Here is a 20,869-nt window from a genome sequence, read left to right on the forward strand (position 1 = left end):
GGAGGTTTGCGCTGGAGAGAAGAGGAATGAAAGTCAGTGGTAGTAAGACTGAGTACATGTGTGTGAATGACAGGGAGGGAAGTGGAACAGTAAGATTACAGGGTGAAGAGGTGAAGAAGGTACAGGAGTTTAAGTACTTGGGGTCAACAGTCCAGAGTAATGGAGAGTGTGGGAAAGAGGTAAAGAAGCGAGTGCAGGCAGGTTGGAATGGGTGGAGAAAGGTGTCAGAGTTCTGCGTGATAGAAAAATTTCAGCGAGAATCAATGGGAAGGTGTACAGGACAGTGGTGAGACCGGCCATGCTGTATGGTTTAGAGACAGTGTCACTGAGACAGAGACAGGAGTCAGAGCTGAAGATGTTGAGGTTCACTTTGGGAGGGACACGGTTGGACAGGATTAGGAACGAGTACATCAGAGGGACGGCTCATGTTGGACGTTTAGGGGACAAAGTTAGGGAGGACAGATTAAGATGGTTTGGACATGTCCAGAGGAGGGAGTGAGTATATTGGTAGGAGAATGTTGGACATGGAGCTGCCAGGCAGGAGGAAAAGAGGAAGGACAAAGAGGAGGAATATGGATGGAATAAATGAGGATATAAAGCTAGTGGGTGCAAGTGTTGAGGATGCAGAAGATAGGGATAGGTGGAGAGACACGATTCGCTGTGGCGACCCCTGAAGGGAAAAGCCCAAAGAAGAAGAAAAAGATATAAATATATTTATTATATTTAAATATAAAGAAATTATTAAAATATTTTATTAAAAAAAAAGTCCAATTTATGATTGAATGCAAATAAAATAAATGTTACACTTGTTTTTTTTTTTTTTTTAGTATATACTTTACAACATATACAAATTTATTACAAATATATTTGGTCAAATAATTAGTCTTTAGCAAAAAAACAAAAAACAAAGCCCTTCAGGATCAAATGTGTGGTGATGATCCAGCACTGACTCAGAACCTAAAGTCAAGTCGGTATTCAACTTCCTGCCAAATAATCACACTCTTAAAAAGAGAAATTTTTGTCTTGGTGTTTATAATGATTTATAATCCCACTCTCTCCCACTTCCAGAGGAACATTGCTTCATCTTACAGCCTTATTCTTTTCTTAGGACTTCATTCAGATATTAGAGTTAACTTCAGCCATCACACGCTCGATAAAAAAAAATAAAACACTGACCAATAGAGAATTTTTCATAAATTTATTTCATGTTCATATTCACCAGACATGAGACATGGCATTTAGGAGTCACAGATTTTCAGCTGTGAAAGAAGAAAATGTTTAAACTAAAACTAAACAAAATTTCTCTGCTGCACCGAATTATTCTGATCAGTGGGATTAACACCGACCTGATCATTACAGCTACAACACTAACATAGCATGCGTTCAGTATTAATGTGTAAAACTGCTGGGGGGCTGTGAGAGAGAGAGAGAGAGAGAGAGAGAGAACAAAGTTTTACACTGTAGGTTAACGCTGGCTGCATCTGATAACACACTCTCACCATTATATCTGGGAAAAGCTTCAGAATGAACAGGAACGTTAAGAGAAACAGCGCAAGAGAGAGAGAGAGAGAGCTGGGGGGGTCTACTTCTTCCTCCCTCCTCTCTCCTTCAGTGCCAGGTGAATAACTGATCCATTGTTCATGTTGTAGTAGGCCAGAGAGTTGGAGTCCTTGATGAAAATTCCCTGCAGACAAAAAATAAATACATAAATAAATAAACACTTCGCTCTAACCTCTATACTTTATAGATTTAAACTAGGAATGCTTTAACATCTCCTCACATTAGCACTGATTGTGTCTGAAATTCGGCTGAATCTTTAAATGACAAGATAGTTTTTTCTAAAGTAACATCAGCGCCATCTAGCGTTCGAACAGTAGAACAACATCCTGCACAAGCGCTCAGCATGACATCAACATCATCTGTAGCTGTGGGAGATCAACATCTTTAATCTTTACTCTAGTAAAACTCTTTAATCATCTTCATTCCCACGCACTTTATTATTTATTTACACTACAGTGCTGCTGAATTCTCAAACCTGATTGGTTCAGATTTACTAGATGTATATTATTATTATTATTATTATTATTAATAATAATAATAATAATAATAATAATAATAATAATCTCAGTTGAATACACATATGGACATGATCGTTGGTGTTCTTGCATTAAAGAAAAGAAAAAACACACCGGTCACTGAAACTGACCACAGAAATAAATAAAAATGTACTAAAAAGTTGACTAATGAAACAAAATATTGCTTTTAAATAGTGGTTCAACAGAAGAATAAAAAAAATTAAATAAATTAAATAAAATAAAATAAAGAAACTGGCCTGGACAAAAAAAAAACAAAAAAAAAAAACACCTTAATTAATGCCACCTTTAACATTATATTTTTTTGCACAACCTTTTGAGATTGAAGCCATTTCTGTAACTCTCTCTGAGACTTCTGCAGCTGTCCACAGGTACTCTGGTCCACTCCTCGTAAACAAACTGTTCCAGCTCTCTCAGGTTTCTTCAGACCGCATGATTTAGCTCTTTTTCCACAGATCTTCAACAGATCATGGCTCACAGAAAGCTACTTATGTTGTTTTTAGCCGTCCTCGTGTGTTTTGTATCATTATCCGGTTGGAGTACCCCTGACCTGTAACTCAGACCAAGCTTTCTGACTCTGGGCAGCACATTTCGCTACAGAATGTTTTGAGATTTCATTGAACTCTGTAAGAGATTCAGGACACGCCGTGGCAGATGCAGCAAAGCAGCTGCAGAACCTCACCGAGCCTCCTCCATGTTCTACAGCAGCTCCAGAACCTCACCATGCCTCCTCCATGATCCACAGCAGCTCCAGAACCTCACCATGCCTCCTCCATGTTCCACAGCAGCTCCAGAACCTCACCATGCCTCCTCCATGATCCACAGCAGCTGCAGAACCTCACCATGCCTCCTCCATGTTCCACAGCAGCTCCAGAACCTCACAGTTTTCCGAAACTAGGGACCCTTTTAATCGTTTTTTTAAATTTTATCTGATTTTAAACAGTCGGACGGACCGATGACGAGTTAGAAGACACCTGTGATGCTAACTACAGGACACACCTCAGATTAACGTGTCCAGTATGGTCAAATTATTATTTTGTCATCTACTTGAAATCTTCTGTTTAAACACAGTTCAAAAGCAGAGTCTGATTTTCATTAGCATTATTACTTTGGTCAGTTTCATGTTATTTCAGTGACCAGTGTGGGTTTTTTCTGTCTTTAATGGAAAAGTGCCAACAGTTTTGTCCACATGTGTGTAGGTTTATAGGTTTCTATAGTGATCGTTAGGTCTTTAAATCTCTATTTGGGAAATACATGATAAAATCATGTATATGATAATATGATAAAATGGTGTTTCTTTTACCTCGTACTGAAGTTTCTGTTTGCCGGCCGGCATCCCGGTGGCCTCGTGGATCTTAACCTTTATGACAGACACCTAAAAATGGACAAAAGTGCAGAGGTGAGAACTGAAACTGTCCCATTATCACTAATAAACAGTTCTAATTTGACAAAGTGAACGATAGAAATGAAGTAGAAATGAATAAGAATGAGTGCTGTGTGTGTGTGTTTGTAGAACACTGCTGTACCTGGTCTGTGAGCGGCAGTGTGAAGTTCAACACTTGTCCACTCAGCTTCCATTCTGTCTTGTCCTGCATGTTGGGAACCTGAACCTTGACTGCAACGGGACCCTGAAAAACCACCACACACACACACACACACACACACACACACACACACACACACACACACACACACACACACAGGTTTTACACTGATGCAGGTCCTTGAGAGCATGTTGATGGTGATATTAAGATTATAATCAGTGAGAATCACAGCAATGGGGTTTAAAGTGATGAACATGACGCTGTTTCTAACAACCAGCAATTCCAGTGAAGGACACGAGAGAACATTAATAGATCACAAACAGCACAGCATTTATTTTAACGTGTGAACAATTTATTTACAAAATACAGACTTATTTACTAGCTGCACTTTAAAGTGACATGGCTGGAGAGAGACAGACAGAGAGTGATGGAGAGAGAGAGAGAGAGAGAGAGAGAGAGAGAGAGAGAAATGTAAATAGTACAGTATAGTAGTGTGTGTGTGTGTGTGTGTTTTCACCTTGTTCCTGCGTAGGAACTCGTCCTCTGGTATCAGGTTGTCCTCCGTCTTCATCTTCTTGCTCACCGGCTCGTCCTCGTGTGGGGCGGGAGGGTGTGCAGGGGGCATGGGGGCAGGGGCAGCACTGGGCGGCTGGGGCACCGGAGGGGCAGGTACGAACGCTACAGGACAGAGCACAGTGAAGTGTTTACTTCTCAGATCTTTCTGGATAAAAGAATGTGGCTGCAGAGCGTGTTCTTCTGATCATCTCACCTGCAGGCACCACCATGGGTGGAGGTCGAGGAGCCATGATGTGGGGAGCAGCCGGAGGCATCGGTACCACGTTGATGCGAGGAGCGTGCACCATGGGGGGCATTGGGGCCAGGACCTGACTGGGGGCCAAGCGCACCACCGGGGCCACGGGGGGCCTCGGGATAACAGGAACCGCTGAGAGCAGGGTGGTGCGCACCGGGGGAGGAACCTGTGACAGACAGATCCGGTCATTTACAATACACATATGCAGCATTAAAGGGATAGTCTCAGAGAACAGAGTACTGTGTCAGTACTTTCCCTTTAACGCTGTAACTAACTGCTGATTATGAGGTGAGAGTTTGTACTGACCGCAGTGGGTGGTCTGGGAGCCGTGTTGATGGGTGGGCTGGGCTTGGGCAGGGTGGGCACAGTGGTAGGCAGCGGCGGGGGCACGCTCTCGTTGGGTTTGCTCGGTCCGATCTTCTCCTTGGTCTCGTCCTCCTGCACCAGACCTTTAGCCTTGTGGATGGCTTCGATCTGCTCCTGCAGCGTGATGTTCGCCTGAGCGGCCTGCTGAGTACGCGCCATGCTGCCTGAGTGACCATCCCACGTAACCTACACCCACACACACACGGTAAATAAAGCATACAGAATAAACTGTAACTCTTGTTTACTCCTGACCTAATCACTGACCTTCTCCTCAGGTTTCTGGATCTCTTCCTCTCCGATCTTCTTACCGATGGCGGTTTCTTCCACACCGAAGATATCCGTTCTTCTCTCAGCCAGCTGCTTCAGGCTGCTCTCGATGTCCAGGCCGGGAGCGTACACCTCCTCTTCGATCTGGCGCTCTCGGAGGTTGCGGTCTCGCTGCTCAAGCCAGCGCGGGTCCAGAAGACCGATACGCATGTGCTCCTGCATCTTACTGGCCGGGATCTTCTCACCCGTGATTGGAGAGATGAGGAACTCATCACCTGGTGGCACTACAGCCTGCAGCTTAGAGGCTGAGGGAGAGAGAGAGAGGGACAGAGGGACAGACAGAGGGGGGGTGGGTGGCAGAGGGACAGAGGGAGGGAGAGAGAGGGACAGAGGGACAGACAGAGGGGGGGTGGGTGGCAGAGGGACAGAGGGAGGGAGAGAGAGGGACAGACAGAGAGAGAGAGAGATAGTGAGAGAAAGATGAATCCTGAATCAGGAAACTTGTGTGTGTGTGTGTGTGTGTGTGTGCGCGTGTGTGTGTGTGTGTGAGTAGAATGAGCTCCTGAGAGAGGTGAGGTCTCACCCTTGGGGTCGTAGTCTTTGCGGATGATGACCTGGTCTGGAGTAGGAGGCAGAGGAGGAGGCATGGGGTTCTCAGGAGGAAGTGGAGCCTTCATCGAGTCCTCCTCTTCATCCGAACCCTGGGAGATATTTGAAAGAGACGTGAGAAATAAATACGACAAACATCACAATAATATGATATAAAAAGCTCTCTGGAATATTTCAATAAGGTGTGATGACATCAGCAGCACTTCACCTCGTCCATATCCTGCAGCTGCGTGTCCTGGTCAGGCTGAGCCGCGTGTCCGTCGTTCCTGGCCTCTCGCTCGTCTTCCTCGTCCTCGCTCTCCACCTCCATCTCCACCTCCTCGCTCTCTCCGTACTTCTCATAGCGCTCCTGGATCAGGATTCGAGCTCCCAGTTCCTCCGGAGTGGTGGGAGGAGGGAAGTTCCCTGAAAAAACAAAACAAGTCACAAACAGTGAATACACACACACCCACCCACCCACACCCCTACACCTCCTCCTCCTCCTCCTCCTCACCTTGCTCATTTGGCTGGAAGTCCACAGTCTCCACGACGACGAAGTCGTGCCAGTCAATCTGCGCATACGCCACGCGCTCCTTCTCCCTCTCCTCCTCCTCTTTCTTCCTCTCTCGCTCCTGGTACTTGGCCCATTCCACTCGGTACTTCACCTGACACACACGCGCATGCACACGCGTGGGTCACACACACAGGGTCGCATCATTACATATTTTATATATATACACACACATATATATATATGACCATAACATTGAACACTACAATAAACACCTAGGAGGAGTTTTGTGATATTTCTTTCTTTCTTTCTTGCTCATGACACATTCACACTGCTGTTACCTGATCCAGGACCTCTCTGGGATTCTCTGCCTCTTTCTTCAGTTTCTGCAGGAGTCCTTTCGGAGGGATCAGAATCTTTAAAAACACAAAAAAAATCCACATTTCACACGAAAGTCCATCGAATCTCATCCAGAGAGCTCAGAATCTGCACAATACAATCTTCATTACACTTAATGTCTGTCATGTAGTGATAAAGTCCGTGTTTGTAATGAAAACTGTTTCAAAAAGCCAGGGGAGCACAAACTTTTGCACCTCAGCTTAAGGACATAAAGATAGTAGGTACATGACTTTGCCAACAGTATTGGGACACCCGTCCGGGTCACTGATTTCAGATGTTTTCAGGGGTCAGACTCGGACGCTTAGTTCCAGTGAAAGGAACTCTTAATGCTTCAGCTTCATACCAAGACATTTTGGACAATTTCATGCTCTTTGTGGGAACAGTTTGGGGATGACCCCTTCCTGTTCCAACATGACTGCACACCAGTGACCAAAGCAAGGTCCATAAAGACATGGATGAGTGAGTTTGGTGTGGAAGAACTTGACTGGCCTGCACAGAGTCCTGACCACAACCCCATAGAACACCTTTGTGATGAATTAGAGTGGAGACTGTGAGACAGACCTTCTCGTCCAACATCAGTGCCTGACCTCACAAATGTGCTTCTAGAGGAATGGTCAGAAATTCCCATAAACACACTCCTAAACCTTGTGGAAAGCCTTCCCAGAAGAGTTGAAGCTGTTATAGCTGCAAAGGGCGGGACAACTCCATATTACATTCATGTACAGGTAAAGGCAGACGTCCCAAAACTTTTGGCCTGGCTCGCAGCACAAACTCGCTCATCCATGTCTTTATGGACCTTGCTTTGGTCACTGGTGTGCAGTCATGTTGGAACAGGAAGGGGTCATCCTCAAACTGTTCCCACAAAGAGCATGAAATTGTCCAAAATGTCTTGGTATGAAGCTGAAGCATTAAGAGTTCCTTTCACTGGAAGTAAGGAGGTGAGCTGTTTTGGAGAGGTGTCCTAAAACTTCTGGCAATATAGTGGATGTGAAATGTGGTCTGAGGTCCACACCTTGGTGTACTGTTCCACCAGTTTGGTGAAGTAGTTGAAGAGGCTGTGCTGAGGACGCAGGAAGTCAAACTGGTAGTTCCTCTGCTCCTTCTGCATGAGCTGCGTGAGGAACTGGCGCCCGTTACGGGCAACGAACTGCGCCGTGAGCTTCACCACGTCCAGATCAAAAGCTGAGATGGAGGGCGGGTCGGCCATGAACTCGAAGTCAGGAGGAGGCTCTTTGGGAACGATGGTCTCGTGGATGACCTGTGCCTGGACCTGGTGGAGGCGTGACACAATGAGGAGTTAATATTATTATTATAGCTATTGTTCTTATTATTACTGAGTGAAAGTGGTAAGACCTTCTGCGGGAGCTGCTGCTGGGCCTGCTGCATGGACTGCTGCTGCATGACCTTCGGCACAGCGGCCGACGGCTCCTGACCTTTGCCCTCTTTGAACTCGTTGACCTTGTGGCGGTAGTAAGCATGGTACGGATCGCTGGGGTTCAGGAAATTAAACTTGGGGTTGTTGATCTCGTTCTGACGAATCCTCGCTTCAAACTCAGGCCCATTCCTGTATGGAGTCATCCATAACAGGTGAGACTTTTCCACAGCACAATATTTCTACACATTTATAAGTATTTGCGAGATCACACAGACGTTAAGACTCAGTCTGTTATAGAATAAGAATTGAGGTCAGGGGTCAGGGACTGTACCTGGCTACGAAGCTGGCGGTCTTGTCCACGATGTTGCGCACCTCAGGAGGAGGGTATATGATCCCCACGATGGGTTTAGTGGCGGGAGTTTCCTCTTTCTGCTCATCGCCCTGAAAACAACACAAAGCCTGTCATTTTATCACGTGTTACAATTATCATCGGCTCAACCATTTCTGTTGCTTGTAATGTAGGTAAATGTGTCACGGACTAAAATAAACCAGCTATAGCTTTCAAAAATATTTATTGGAAAAATGAGAAATGATAATGGAAGCATTTTGAAGAAAAATAAACAGAAGTATTAGATCTACAAGAGCGCACACATTTGGTGATACCAACGTTAACAATGAAGTCGTTATTATGACGTCAATATATCGCGACTTCGAAGTAATTCCTAGAATTACCAAGAATCAATGATGTTTTACGAAACAATTTAAAATGATTTAATTGAAGCTATATGAAACTTTTTCAGTAATGTACAGAGTAGTGATTTCTTGTGAACAAATTTACATTTTAACCCAGATTTCTTGATATAGTCTCGCGCCTGTAATATGCTAACGTTAGCCGGCTTAGCTAAGAGTAACCATGCAACATACAGCTCACCTAAACGCGAATAAGGCCGTTTATAATCAGAAAATTGTTTTTCTACTGTTAAAATCGGCACAGACTGACGTATCTGAGTAAATGTTTTTTTAAATAATGTGGCTAAATGATCATTAGCCGCTAAGCTAACTGTTAGCGCTCACCTTGTTGTTGGCCTCCGGCTGAGAAATCTGCACCGGCGGCATGGCTGATCACCAAACTTCACCGATTCTTCCGATAAGACATAAAATACACAACCTGTAGAGATCGTAGAAGCTTCAGAATGCTAAATGATCCTTAGAAAATAAACCTATTTTTTCTAAATCTGTTTATTTTTTAAGGAACATTTATAGAAATCGCGGCGCGAGGATGCCACTAGTACGATAATACGATAACGTACTTCCGGTTTCTTGTAGGAAGTAGGTAGCTATCGTGTGGCATTATGGGAAATGAAGTCCTAAAAAAATGTAATGCCTCAATTTTGTTTGCATTTGATATGAATACTGTTTCTGTGGAATCTTCCAAGAATTAAGGAGATTGTGGGTTGTCGTAACTGTTTGTGTAATTTATGAAAGGTAAATATTCATAAATAGAGGTTATTTAGTATATTTTCAAACTACATAACCCATAATCACTCTGGCCCGCTAACTTGAATAACGAAAATATTCAATATTATCTATCTGAGAGTCACGTTTATAACACTAGATTCCATAAAAATCATACAATGCAAGGAGCTAATACCTAAATTCTCTGTTTGTTGCTAAAATCAAAGAAAAGACAAAAAAACCGCAAGCGGTTATGGGAGATGTCGTTCTCTTGACGGACGACTACGTTTCCATAGTAATAAGCCGTAAACAGACTCAGCCTGCGTTATTACCGCGTTGTGGCGGACATTAGCTCAGTAACTATTGTTATAATAATGCTTTTGGCGCCATGAGTCATCTTTTAGGAGCTCAGGACTGCGTGGAGAGTCTGCGCAGAGATGTGATAGATTTACAGGGAGCGCTGGTGGAGGTGTTCTCGCGCACCGGACCGGTCCGTTTCCGGTCGTGGAAGTTCCCGGATAAAGAGTCGTGTGATCTGGACCTGGTGCAGCTGCTGGAGCAGTATGACCATGTCGAGGGAGAGAAAGAGTTTAATGAGCACTCACACGTCGTGCTGTTAGAACTGGTGATTGACAGGTGACGTCATTCATTCAAGCAAATTCTCATCTCTATAGTTGAGATTAAACCAATCGCTTTTCATTTTTTATTTTAACTTTACTTTTAAAAAAAGAACTTTCACTTTGTATAATTTTCCATTTTTTTTCTTTCAGAATTCTTTTAAGTGTTCTATCTATCTATCTATCTATCTATCTATCTATCTATCTATCTATCTATCTATCTATCTATCTGTCTGTCTATCTGTCTGTCTGTCTGTCTGTCTGTCTGTCTGTCTATATATCTATATATCTATAAAAGATAAATTTCTCAGAATTCTCTGACTTCTACACTGATGAAGGTCAAGGGAAATGTATTAATGTGTGTGTGTGTGTATGTGTGTGTGTGTGTGTATGTGTGTGTGTGTGTGTGTGTTTAGACTGTTGCTCTTGCTGCAGAGTTTTAACGCCTACATGGAGCAGATGTTAGGAGGACAGAAAGCAGGGGATTGTGGGAAGGCAGGAGGGTCAGTGTGTGTCGGTCTGGTGGTGAAACGCTACTGGAAAAATGTAATCCACTTCACCAGCCAGCAGAGACAACAGGTAAACAATCATGAAAAGTGATCTCTGATTCAGAACTGAGTCTACAGGAGTCGAATCTTCTCTTCTCTGCGTTTCATGCACGGGTCATGGGCGGTCAAGGCTCATTGATGCACGTGGGGAGTGAAGGCTGGACCGTGTGATCCGATCCAACAGACAAGCTACTGTTGCTCAAACTGCTGAAGAAGTTAATGCTGGTTCTGATAGAAAGGGGTCAGAATTACAAAGTGCAGGACGGGTCAGAGCTGTTTTGACAGCAAAAGGGGGACCAACACAATATTAGGCAGATGGTCATAATGTTATGGCTGGTCGGTGAATTTTTATGTGTTTTTGCTGTTTTTCATGTAGAGATGTTCATACACAAACACGTGATCAGCGAAAACAAATGATATTAAAATTTTCAAATGATTTTAAATGATTGATTCAAAATCAAACATTTACTAAAGCTGCTTTATTCCACATGATGTAATTTCCTGCCGCTTCTTTTAACCATTTTTAATACAACAATTCTAAAAAATACAGAATGAAATAAGAAAAAGAGATGTGTACGGTTCATGGGGTCACTTTCGGTGACTCTCCCATCACACTTCAGTGATACAGTCAGGTTAAAGACATCTGCGGGCCTGTAACACTGGATGAACTGACCGGTGTAATAAGAGGAGACACAGTGCTGCTTTTTCTTTTCTGATATATGATGTCTAAAACTAATAAACTTTAAACATACTTCTGAAGGGAAACATTTTGCAGTTTAATTCTTTCACACAAAAGTCGCTTAAATGGATGAAACAGAATCGAGTATAAAGTATAAACGACAGGAAAAACAGTCACGACTTTTTATATGGGAATTTTTTTCCAGCTCCAAAAATTCAGTTTCTGCAGCTGGTTAGAGGATCTGATGTCTGATGCTGACACTGACACGGATATGGGATCAGACACATCTCTGATTCTATGAGAGATGAACAAGAATGAAAGAGAGAGAGAGAGTGAGAGAGAGAGAAAGATTTCAGGCTCTGAGAAAATTTTGTGTTTAATGAACTTTAAATCGATTTTTAGAACCTGAGCAGCGCGTGCAGGTCGGAGATGTCCTCCAGGAGCAGCAGCTCCAGCTCCACGTCCCAGCGCTCGGCTCCGTCTTCATCCCCCTCCTCCAGGCTCCAAACTGCCCCTCCGCCCTTGGTGAGGTGTCGCAGTGTGAGCTGTCAGACGGTGGAGTCTGCCCTGGTTCCGTGCGCCGCCTGCGCCGGAGTCCAGTCCACTCTGCAGGACAGCGCTCGCTCCGTGGCGTCTTTGTGCCAGACTCTGGGTCTGTCCTGCTCGCTGTGGAGCTTCCTGCAGGCCGTGGAGGACACGCTGCAGCTCGGCCGCCTCTCCGCCTGCGACCTCACCCTGTGGGCTCGAGAGCAGCAGAGGGATCTGCGACGGATCCAGGAACATGTCACTCACGTGAGAATCAGCAGGATTAATATTAAATATTCATGACCAGTTTGAGTTGAAGACCCATGGTGTTGTGTGTGAAGGTCCAGGAGAAGGCGGGGTCACTCACACACACAGTGCAGAGAACAGAAGAGGAGAGAGACGAGCTGAGAGCACAGCTGGACAGAGAGAAGGAGAACAGCGTGAGAGAGAAAGAGGAGAGGAAGAGGAGCGAGGAAGAGTGGGAGGGAAGAGTGCAGGAGGAGAAACTCAGACGAGATGAAGAGCTGAAAACACAGCAGGAGAAGGAGGAGGAGCTGAGAGAAGGTGCACTTACACACCAGAATTAAATAAAACCTCCTGATTAGAATCTATTCACTTTTCATTTTTAAATTCCTGTTTATTTCTGTTTTCTTTTCTTTTCTGTTTTTTCTGCTTACTTTTTTCTTACATTTTTCACTTTGTCTTTATCTGTTTTTTCCCCTTTTCATTGCTTTCCTCTTTTATTATTCGAATTTTAAAATAATAACAACATATCCTGCATATAATTCTATTGCTTTTTTAAAAATATATATTTTCACTTTTTAAATATTATTTTTATTTATTTATTTATTTATTTATTTAACATTTTTTTACATTTGTTTTTTTTACTGATAATTTTTTCTTTTATTGCTGTTTTATTTTATAATTTTTGCGTTTTCACCTTTTTCATTTTTCCCCTTTTACTTTTATACTTTTTTCTCCTGCACTTTCACTGCTTTATCACTTGCTAGTTGTCTCTCTGCCTTTTCAGTACTTTTAGCTTTTCTTTTTCAGGAGCTGTGGCTTTAGAAGTGAAAATCTCAGAACTGGAAGGAGAACTGGAGATGCAGAGAGAAACACAGCAGCGTGTGGGTGAGCCGTAAACACAGCAGCTTCATAAACACTCCCGAGAAACTGTTACATGTGTGTGTGTGTGTGTAGAGCGTGAGAGGGATTCCCTGGTAGATGAAGTGCACAGGCTTCGTCTGGAAGAAGTGAGATGGAAGGAGACAGAGGAGAAGAAGAGAAATCTGGAGGCGGAGCTTAGTGACACACAGAAACTTCTGGATAAGGAGAGCGCAAAGTATCATAGCACTCAGCGCCAGCACGAGGTGTGTGTGTGTGTTCTTATTGTAGATAGAGTGTTTTAAGCAGAAGATGTGTTGTCACTCAGGTTCTGTGTATCTGTGTGTGTTTGTGCCAGGCGATGGTGGTGAAGCAGCGCGCCCTGCTGGAGCGTATAGACACGCTGGTGCAGCAGTGTGAGGAGCTGCAGTCTCATCTGGAGGAGTGTGAGGATGAGAAAGCCGAGCTCACTGACATACTCACACACACCACACAGGAGAGGGACACACTGCAGGATGAACTCACACAGCAGAAGGTGGAAAACACACACACACACATACACACACACACATACACACACACACACACACACACACACACATACACACACATACACACACACACATACACACATACACACATTATAGCAGCCATCATTCACCTCTGAAACTGGAGACTCCTTGCATAAATGTTAAATAAACCTAAACATAACAGAAATCTCCTTACAGAAACTCTGTGACTGAGTGGTTGCTATGGTAACGAATCAGGACAAGAGTGTTAATTACAATCAGAGCTGCTGTTACAGAATATTTTTCACCAGCACTTTAAAATTCTCCATTCTGAATTGGTGTTGAATTTGACATCACAAGTAACTTTCTAGCAACTTACTCAGAAGTGTACTTTGTGGTTTGTGTCTGTCTGTGTGTGTGTTTCCCCTCCAGTCTGAGTTCCTGTCTTTGAAAGAGGAAAGAGAAAAGCAGTGTGTGCGACTCCGAGAGCTGGAGGAGTGTGTGTCGAGGCTGACTGAGGACTTACAGCAGGCTGAGGAGAGAGAGAGGATCCTGGTGGCTTTTCCTGAACTAAATCAACAACACACAACACCACAAAGTGAGACACACACACACAAGGAAAACTAGCTCGTACACACCAGAAGCATGATGACTAGCCGTTAGTGCTAAACCCCTGAGAAATAGGGAGAAATGATAATTTTTTATAAGTCTGTATAAGTTTTCTCAGCCAGTGATTTGTGTGGGCGGAGACCAAAGCAATCAAACTCAGATTAATGGATTCACTCACTTTGAGGATTAGAGATCGTTACCAAAACACATGCTAAATATCATGAAATAAACAACTCTTTTGACTTAAATACAGTTTTAACACAATATCAGCATACTAATGAGTGTGTATTACTTCTCTGAACCTGGCAATACCAAGAATCAGTATTTTTAATCTTAACTCAGGAAATATCAGTGTTCTTAATTTTATATCATGAAATATTTTGTTTTGAAACTTTTACAGTCCATCAAAATTTTATCTTTTTTTTTTTACCTATCACATTAGCAGCTAGCTAAACAGATCAAAAGAGGAAGTTTACATTTATTTAATTTTTTAAAAATTAAATTAGTAGTATTTTAGGGCCGTGTTTTTTTTAGGGAATGAAATGTGTTGACTCTTATAGTCAGGTTTATGAGCTTTGCCAAATTATCTGACTGAAAGAATGAGCAGATTCATCTCTCTCTCTCTCTCTTCCTCCCTCTCTCTCTCTCTCTCTCTCTCTCTTCCTCTCTCTCTCTCTCTCTCTCTCTCAGGTACAGGTGATGTCCTGTGTGATATGGAGCAGCAGCTGAAGGTGAACTCGATGAGGATCAGGGTTCTCGAGCAGGAGAACGTGTCTCTGACTAAAACCCTGGAGAAACTAAAAGACCCTCAGAGCATCAGACTCAGTCAGCAGAGTGCAGGAGATCAGACACCAGGTCCAGACACAGGAAGCTCGGAAGTGGACCAAAGAAAAAGCGCAACAGAAAGGCAGATCACATCTTCTTCTTCTTCTGCTCTTCATCATCACACACTCCGTCTCTCTGTTGTTCCAGACGCAGAAGAAATGTACCAGAAACTGCGCCAAGCTGCACGTGCACGCTCTGCTGGGACACACCGCAGGAGGAAGTGATGTCACCACCTGATACTCATACATGTCAAAAAATTCTAATCTTAAACAAAGATTTTGCACTTGTACTCTAATGCATGGTTTGTTTCTCACACAAATAAATCAGAATCAGAATCAGAATATCTCTCCATCTCCATCATCTACAGCTCATGTGACCCAAGCGTCTTTCATTCCTGAAATAAGCTCTGACCACTTGGTGTCAAAAGTCTCAGTGAAAATATGAATGGGAATTCTTCCTGATGGCACCTGCAGTGCTGATTAAAGCCGGTGAGCAAGACAACTGCTCTATTTCTGAATATTTGGGCTGCTGGTATTAATGAGAAAATAAAAGGATAATAATGGATACAGTGCTTTTAAACTCGAAGCTCTGAACAATTCCACTTCATCAGCTATCAGGTAAACGAATGAGCTATCCCACAGCCATCATGACCTCAGTATCTAATTGGGAAATGTATTCATTCTAAAATACAACCAGTTACTGGGCAACAGGGCGCAGAATCAGGGGCCCGGGGGTCAGGGGACTCCAGAGCCTCATCAGATCACTCTTTTTAAGGTACCCATAGTCAAAGGACCAAAAGTGTCCCTGAAAAACTAAAGTTCTAACTTAAGTAACTAACAAACGTATCTTCGTACACGAGACGGCTCATAAATGTATTCGGTACTGGGATAAAAGTCAGTGATCAATTGAAAAAACATCCTACATGGCATTTAAGAATCTGAATTTCACGTTTGAAGTACAGCATAAGATCAAAACAGTACGGAGAAACTGACTTTGTCTCACTGCCATTGTTAAATTAATAAAGACACACTCCGAGTGAGGAGAGGACACGTCAATCCTGGAGAAAGCCAAGTCACAAAGATTTTATTGTCATTTTAAACATATAGACACTATATTGCCAGAGGTTTTGGGACGCCTCAACAAAGCATTGAGTTCAGGTGTTGTTTTTCAGGTGTCGGGCTCCGCCCCTTAGTTCCAGTGAAAGGAACTCTTAATGCTTCAGCTTCATACCAAGACATTTTGGACAATTTCATGCTCTTTGTGGGAACAGTTTGGGGATGACCCCTTCCTGTTCCAACATGACTGCACACCAGTGACCAAAGCAAGCTCCATAAAGACATGGATGAGTGAGTTTGGTGTGGAGGAACTGGACTGGCCTTCACAGAGTCCTGACCTCAACCCCATAGAACACCTTTGGGATGAATTAGAGTGGAGACTGTGAGCCAGGCCTTCTCGTCCAACATCAGTGCCTGACCTCACAAATGAGCTTCTAGAGCAATGGTCAAAGCAGTACAGTAGATGCTGGCTTTCACCTTTGGTTTGACATCAGCTGGTTGATCTGAAGACAAAATGCAAATCCAAAGCTTCCTTTTTTACCACAAGTTATCTAAACTTGTCATTATCTTGTATCACAGAGGTCAAAATGTTTCACAATTAAAGCCAGCAGTGTCCTGACTAATTTTCGATCATACAGAATGAGAAATAAAGAATGAACCTGAAATTTTTCAGGGGACTGAAGAGAAGACAATGCTGAGACTCATTACCTTAGTGCGTCATAAAGCCACTTAAAAGTCCATGAGTGTCTTTAATAAAGGTGGAAACATGGAGTCATTGAGTCGCTGCATTTTTCTGGACAAGCTTCCTCGTCTTCTTGGACACCTCCTTCACCTGGATGGCCGTAGAGCCCCTCTCAGTGTTGGTAGCAATGAAACACCTAAAATGTAATAAGGAGAAAGTTTCTTATTGATTTTATATGATTAAAGATTATTTGCAAAAATTCTAAGATGTTTTCTCGTGATAATGAGCTCTGTGTCTAATAATTATGAGAGAATGATCTTTGACCAAACTGTTTATTTTGATTAGAAACAAACTTGATAACAACAGACCAGTTGTGACCATGACCTGCCACAAATACACACACACACGCGCGCGCGCGCGGGCACGGGTAGATACACGGGTAGATACAAAATGTTTGGTTATCTCTTCCTGTCAGTGTAAACCGCATACATCGTATACAGTGCGTTTTATTCTCCCAGCGGCTATATGACATTTTCATTTACATTTTCTTTGAAATACTACTTTAAAAGTGAGTCCTTATTCTTTTCTGTTGTTCGTCATTAATACTTGCCAAACACATCTCAGCTTTTATACACTGTTTACTCAGGAAAAGTAATTCATTATTTCATGTGATTCAATACTTTCATATTTATCGATATCAAATAAAAATAGCACATATTTTGGTTGAATGTTAAAAAAATCTTAATGAGATTTGTGCATGTGTTTTCTGTATTCGATGAATGAAAATCAATATTTCAGCTAAAGACAGGAGCAATGTCTGTGCCCCAATCTTTAACAACACCAGAGGAAATTTTACTGTTAATTGTTAATTTGGTGACACACTGTGTGTGTGAGTGTGTGTGTGTGTGTGTGCTTACGTACTGCTTTCATGTTAAATACTAATTAAACATACGAGAAGAGGACGGTTCTGTGTACTGACCAGTCCTCCTAAGTTTAAAATGTGCATAGCTTTTTAATGTCTTTGTTTTCTCTAAGTGTGAACTGCACATCGCACAAGCTTGGCTTTCTGCTTGTATCAGATAAGGAGGCTTAGTGTACAGGACCGACAGGGGAGATGTCACTTATCCCCTGACCCATAGTTACACAGGGAAATCATACCGTTCTGTTTAATTTTGTTGACACAGTTTGTTTGCCTCTGTACATCATCACAGTGGATGTAAAATTAAGTAATGAAGATGTGAATAAAGTGTCAATTATAATTCACCGTTAATCATTTTATTTGCAATTGTATTTAAATCAAACGGCATGTAAATAAGAAAGTGTGTACTACCGAAAGCTCCAGTCATCCAGAGGAATACAATCTGGACCACTTCAGATGCACAATGAAACGATAAAAGGCAGATTTACTGTTTAGGTTAGTGTGTGTGTGTGTATGTGTGTGTGTGTGTGTTGCCGTAAAAAGCTCACTGAGATGGCGTTTTCGTATGTGTGTTGCGGTCAAACACACACACACACACACAAACACACACACACACACACTTGTCGTCTGATCCTAGCTCTGCCATGCCGAGGGTTTCCGGTTGAGGAACGGGCGGAAAGTCAGAGGTCTGCCGCTGTTTTCATTCATATGTAAAGGACGCTGAGGCAATCACCAATTTGTATAGAGTTTATGGAGAATCGCAGAATTTTAGGGGCGGAGTAGAAATGCTAGGGGCTAAAGGTGTGGTTACACCCTCAGTTACAAATAATTTCACACAGAACACGCAGCCAGGCCACACGGTAAGACTCTTTTTTTAGGTCCAGTCGGGTTTATAAATATTTGGTTACATCGGCTTATTTCTATTACATTTTTTTTTAAAATCAGCGGTCACTCAGCATTTCTATCGTGACAGATAACACTTGGATTTTTTTTTATTTGTGTTGTTCTTTTACTTGTGATTTATTATGTTAGGATGTTAGTAGTTTAAAAGAATTTGAAGTGGAGTGTGAATAAGGGCTTTATGAAGATTAACATTTATTAAAGGACTGATGATGGAAATAGTTCAGGTTCTGATTCATCTGCCGCTGTGGACGAGCTACTACTGACATTTCAGCAGGAACAAACAGGAAAGTGTTTTGCTCAGAGAACATTCTAACAAAAAAGCATTATACCAAAAATAATGTTTATGAAGAGAAAGAGAGAGGAACCAGGAGAGAAATCAGAAGTTTGGTATCATCAGAAACAGAGCTTAAAGTGAGTTTATAATTTGCAAAGTCTGAATGAAACCTTTTTTTTTTTACACCGTGTGTTCTGAGGAAGCAAACAAACAAACGAAACAAAAACAAACAAACAAAACCCTCCAGTTTTCACAGACTGTGTAAAATCAGTCAGACTAATTTGAGTCTCTCTCTTCCTTTATCTCTGGAGACTTTTTTTTTTATTATCATCGATCTATTTAACATCTGGCTCACTTATTGTTTACAGTGGGTTTGAAATGAAGCAGTCAAGATGTGCTTAAAGTGTGGAGCATTTATCTCTGATTATTATTTCATGTAGAATTGCAGTTACTGTAAACGTCATGAAAGTGAAATAAAAATCTGTTGTTGATTTCTTGCGGTTAGAGATTCGTGTTTCAGTCCGTGGTGCAGGTAAAAGTGCATTATATTAGTCCTGCTGTGAATTAGTAGTCCTCAGTGTACAGATCCACATTAAACTACATACATCAAATGCAAAGGCAAAAACAAAACAAAACAAAACATAGAAAGAAACTTGCCTTACCTTGTCGTCAGTCATTAATACACGACATCTCAGCTTTTCTACACTGTTTACTCAGGAAAAGTAATTCATTATTTCATGTGAAATACGAGAAAACACGTTTTCACGAGAAAACCGCTTTCTCTCTCTCTCTCTCTCTCTCTCACTCACTCTCTCTCTCTCTCTCTCTCTCTCTCTCTCTCTCTCTCTCTCTCACTCACTCTCTCTCTCCCCCATCTCTCTCTCTCTCTCTCTCTCTCTCTCTCTCTGTCTCTCTTTCTCACAGCTCGGGTGTACGTGAACCTGTTTAACCGATTTAAACCTTTTTCTCTCTCAATTATAGACAGCAGTAAACCATGAAACAAACTAATAACGAAGGTTCAGTGTACAGGATATTACTTTAGTAAGTTACTGAATCACGACTGATAAAACATACATTATTTATTATTAATAACTGCGTCTAATAAATTGTGCATTTTCTAAATACTTCATTTCTATCAAAAATAGCAAATTCTATCAGTGAATCTAGGCATGACTTTAATGTTTTGTTTACAGATATAGAATTGTGGTGTTTCCATTCTAAGATTAAGAAGAGGTACTTCTTAATGACAAAAAAAATGGTAAATGACACAAAGCGGAAGTTTATGGAAACCACCAATTCCTGTCTGAAACCACACAGCAAGTGGTTTGAATGAGAAAGCACAAAATTAATTTCTTCTTATTAATAACTCTAAATACTCTATTAATACTCTATTATTTACTCTAACTGTAAATATTAAACACTTAATTTCTATCAGCAAATCTGAAAATCCAGGGATCGCTTTAAGGAATTGACCGTGCTGCAAGAATGAAAACTTAGTTAGTAAATTAGTGAAACAATACTGACTCAGTTCAAACTAGAAAACACATCACGGTAATAAAGCAGGAGATCCATGCTTCCACACTTGTACTTCGCAAAAAGAGCATTTGATTTAACCAGTCATCGCTGGAAATCACCATGACAACGCTGACCACATCTTTTCTCTTACATGCAACAGTGTTCATTCAGTGCCGTTTCTGTCACCCAGCATATTTATGAGGCGCTTCGCACCTTTCTTTAATCTAGAGAATTCAATTAAATGTTGGTAAAATAAATAATTTAAGCGAATTAAAATCTCATGTTAGTCTATATTAATAGCACACATGGTTATTTAGAAATAAACAAATTCTTTTTGGTTCCCCAGCTTGAGTTTGTCACCTTAGTTTAATGACGGAGTTTATTCAAAGCGCGATCCCACTCGATTATCCTAACATTTGTATAATTATCATGTTCTATGAAATACTGCTTTAAAAAGAATACCTCATTTTAATAGCTTTCAATCTGTCTTGTCAGAATTTTGATAAAATATAATTTCTATGTCCAACAGTAAACAGAGTAATTTAGTAAGACTAGAAACCATTATTTCAAAACAACAGCACAGAAAACACCTTCACATGCAAATAATCTGCTGGAGCTTTTATAGCAGCGGGAGAGAGGAGCGAGTGTGGCTGCTTTTCACATCAAGGCCCCTGATCTAATCTATACACAATTCTG

At 41.9% G+C, this 20,869-nt stretch overlaps 2 protein-coding genes across 2 annotated transcripts; one reads left to right on the forward strand and one right to left on the reverse strand.

Moving 5' to 3' along the window:
- Positions 1–1,183: 1,183 nt before the first annotated feature.
- Positions 1,184–9,281, reverse strand: sf3a1 (splicing factor 3a, subunit 1). Its single transcript, XM_058390399.1, has 15 exons — positions 9,029–9,281; positions 8,286–8,395; positions 7,933–8,143; positions 7,592–7,849; positions 6,522–6,596; positions 6,184–6,334; positions 5,899–6,095; positions 5,665–5,782; positions 5,079–5,386; positions 4,755–5,000; positions 4,407–4,614; positions 4,155–4,315; positions 3,620–3,721; positions 3,397–3,468; positions 1,184–1,684 (listed from the first exon to the last, which is right to left on the reverse strand). Exons 1-15 carry the CDS (start codon positions 9,068–9,070, stop codon positions 1,583–1,585), a joined length of 2,361 nt encoding a protein of 786 aa, XP_058246382.1. The 5' UTR covers positions 9,071–9,281; the 3' UTR covers positions 1,184–1,582.
- Positions 9,282–9,701: 420 nt separating this feature from the next.
- Positions 9,702–15,381, forward strand: ccdc157 (coiled-coil domain containing 157). The gene is made up of 9 exons (XM_058389024.1): positions 9,702–10,045; positions 10,443–10,605; positions 11,656–12,045; positions 12,120–12,342; positions 12,832–12,909; positions 12,979–13,148; positions 13,241–13,417; positions 13,824–13,989; positions 14,691–15,381. Exons 1-9 carry the CDS (start codon positions 9,798–9,800, stop codon positions 15,047–15,049), a joined length of 1,974 nt encoding a protein of 657 aa, XP_058245007.1. The 5' UTR covers positions 9,702–9,797; the 3' UTR covers positions 15,050–15,381.
- The last annotated feature ends 5,488 nt before the right edge of the window (positions 15,382–20,869 follow it).

This window comes from Hemibagrus wyckioides, linkage group LG05 (genome assembly GCF_019097595.1).
Source record: "Hemibagrus wyckioides isolate EC202008001 linkage group LG05, SWU_Hwy_1.0, whole genome shotgun sequence".
NCBI classification, from domain to species: Eukaryota; Metazoa; Chordata; class Actinopteri; order Siluriformes; family Bagridae; genus Hemibagrus; species Hemibagrus wyckioides.

Excerpts from the sequence above, each read along its gene's own strand:
- sf3a1 (XM_058390399.1), bottom strand. The coding sequence starts at position 9,070 with ATGCCGCCGGTGCAGATTTCTCAGCCGGAGGCCAACAACAAG. Across the intron at positions 4,316-4,406 it reads ACCCATGGTGGTGCCTGCAG|CGTTCGTACCTGCCCCTCCG; the intron begins GTGAGATGATCA and ends TCTGTCCTGTAG. Across the intron at positions 3,722-4,154 it reads AGTTCCTACGCAGGAACAAG|GGTCCCGTTGCAGTCAAGGT; the intron begins GTGAAAACACAC and ends GTGGTTTTTCAG.
- ccdc157 (XM_058389024.1), top strand. The coding sequence starts at position 9,798 with ATGAGTCATCTTTTAGGAGCTCAGGACTGCGTGGAGAGTCTGCGCAGA. Across the intron at positions 13,149-13,240 it reads GCACTCAGCGCCAGCACGAG|GCGATGGTGGTGAAGCAGCG; the intron begins GTGTGTGTGTGT and ends TGTTTGTGCCAG. Across the intron at positions 13,990-14,690 it reads ACAACACACAACACCACAAA|GTACAGGTGATGTCCTGTGT; the intron begins GTGAGACACACA and ends TCTCTCTCTCAG.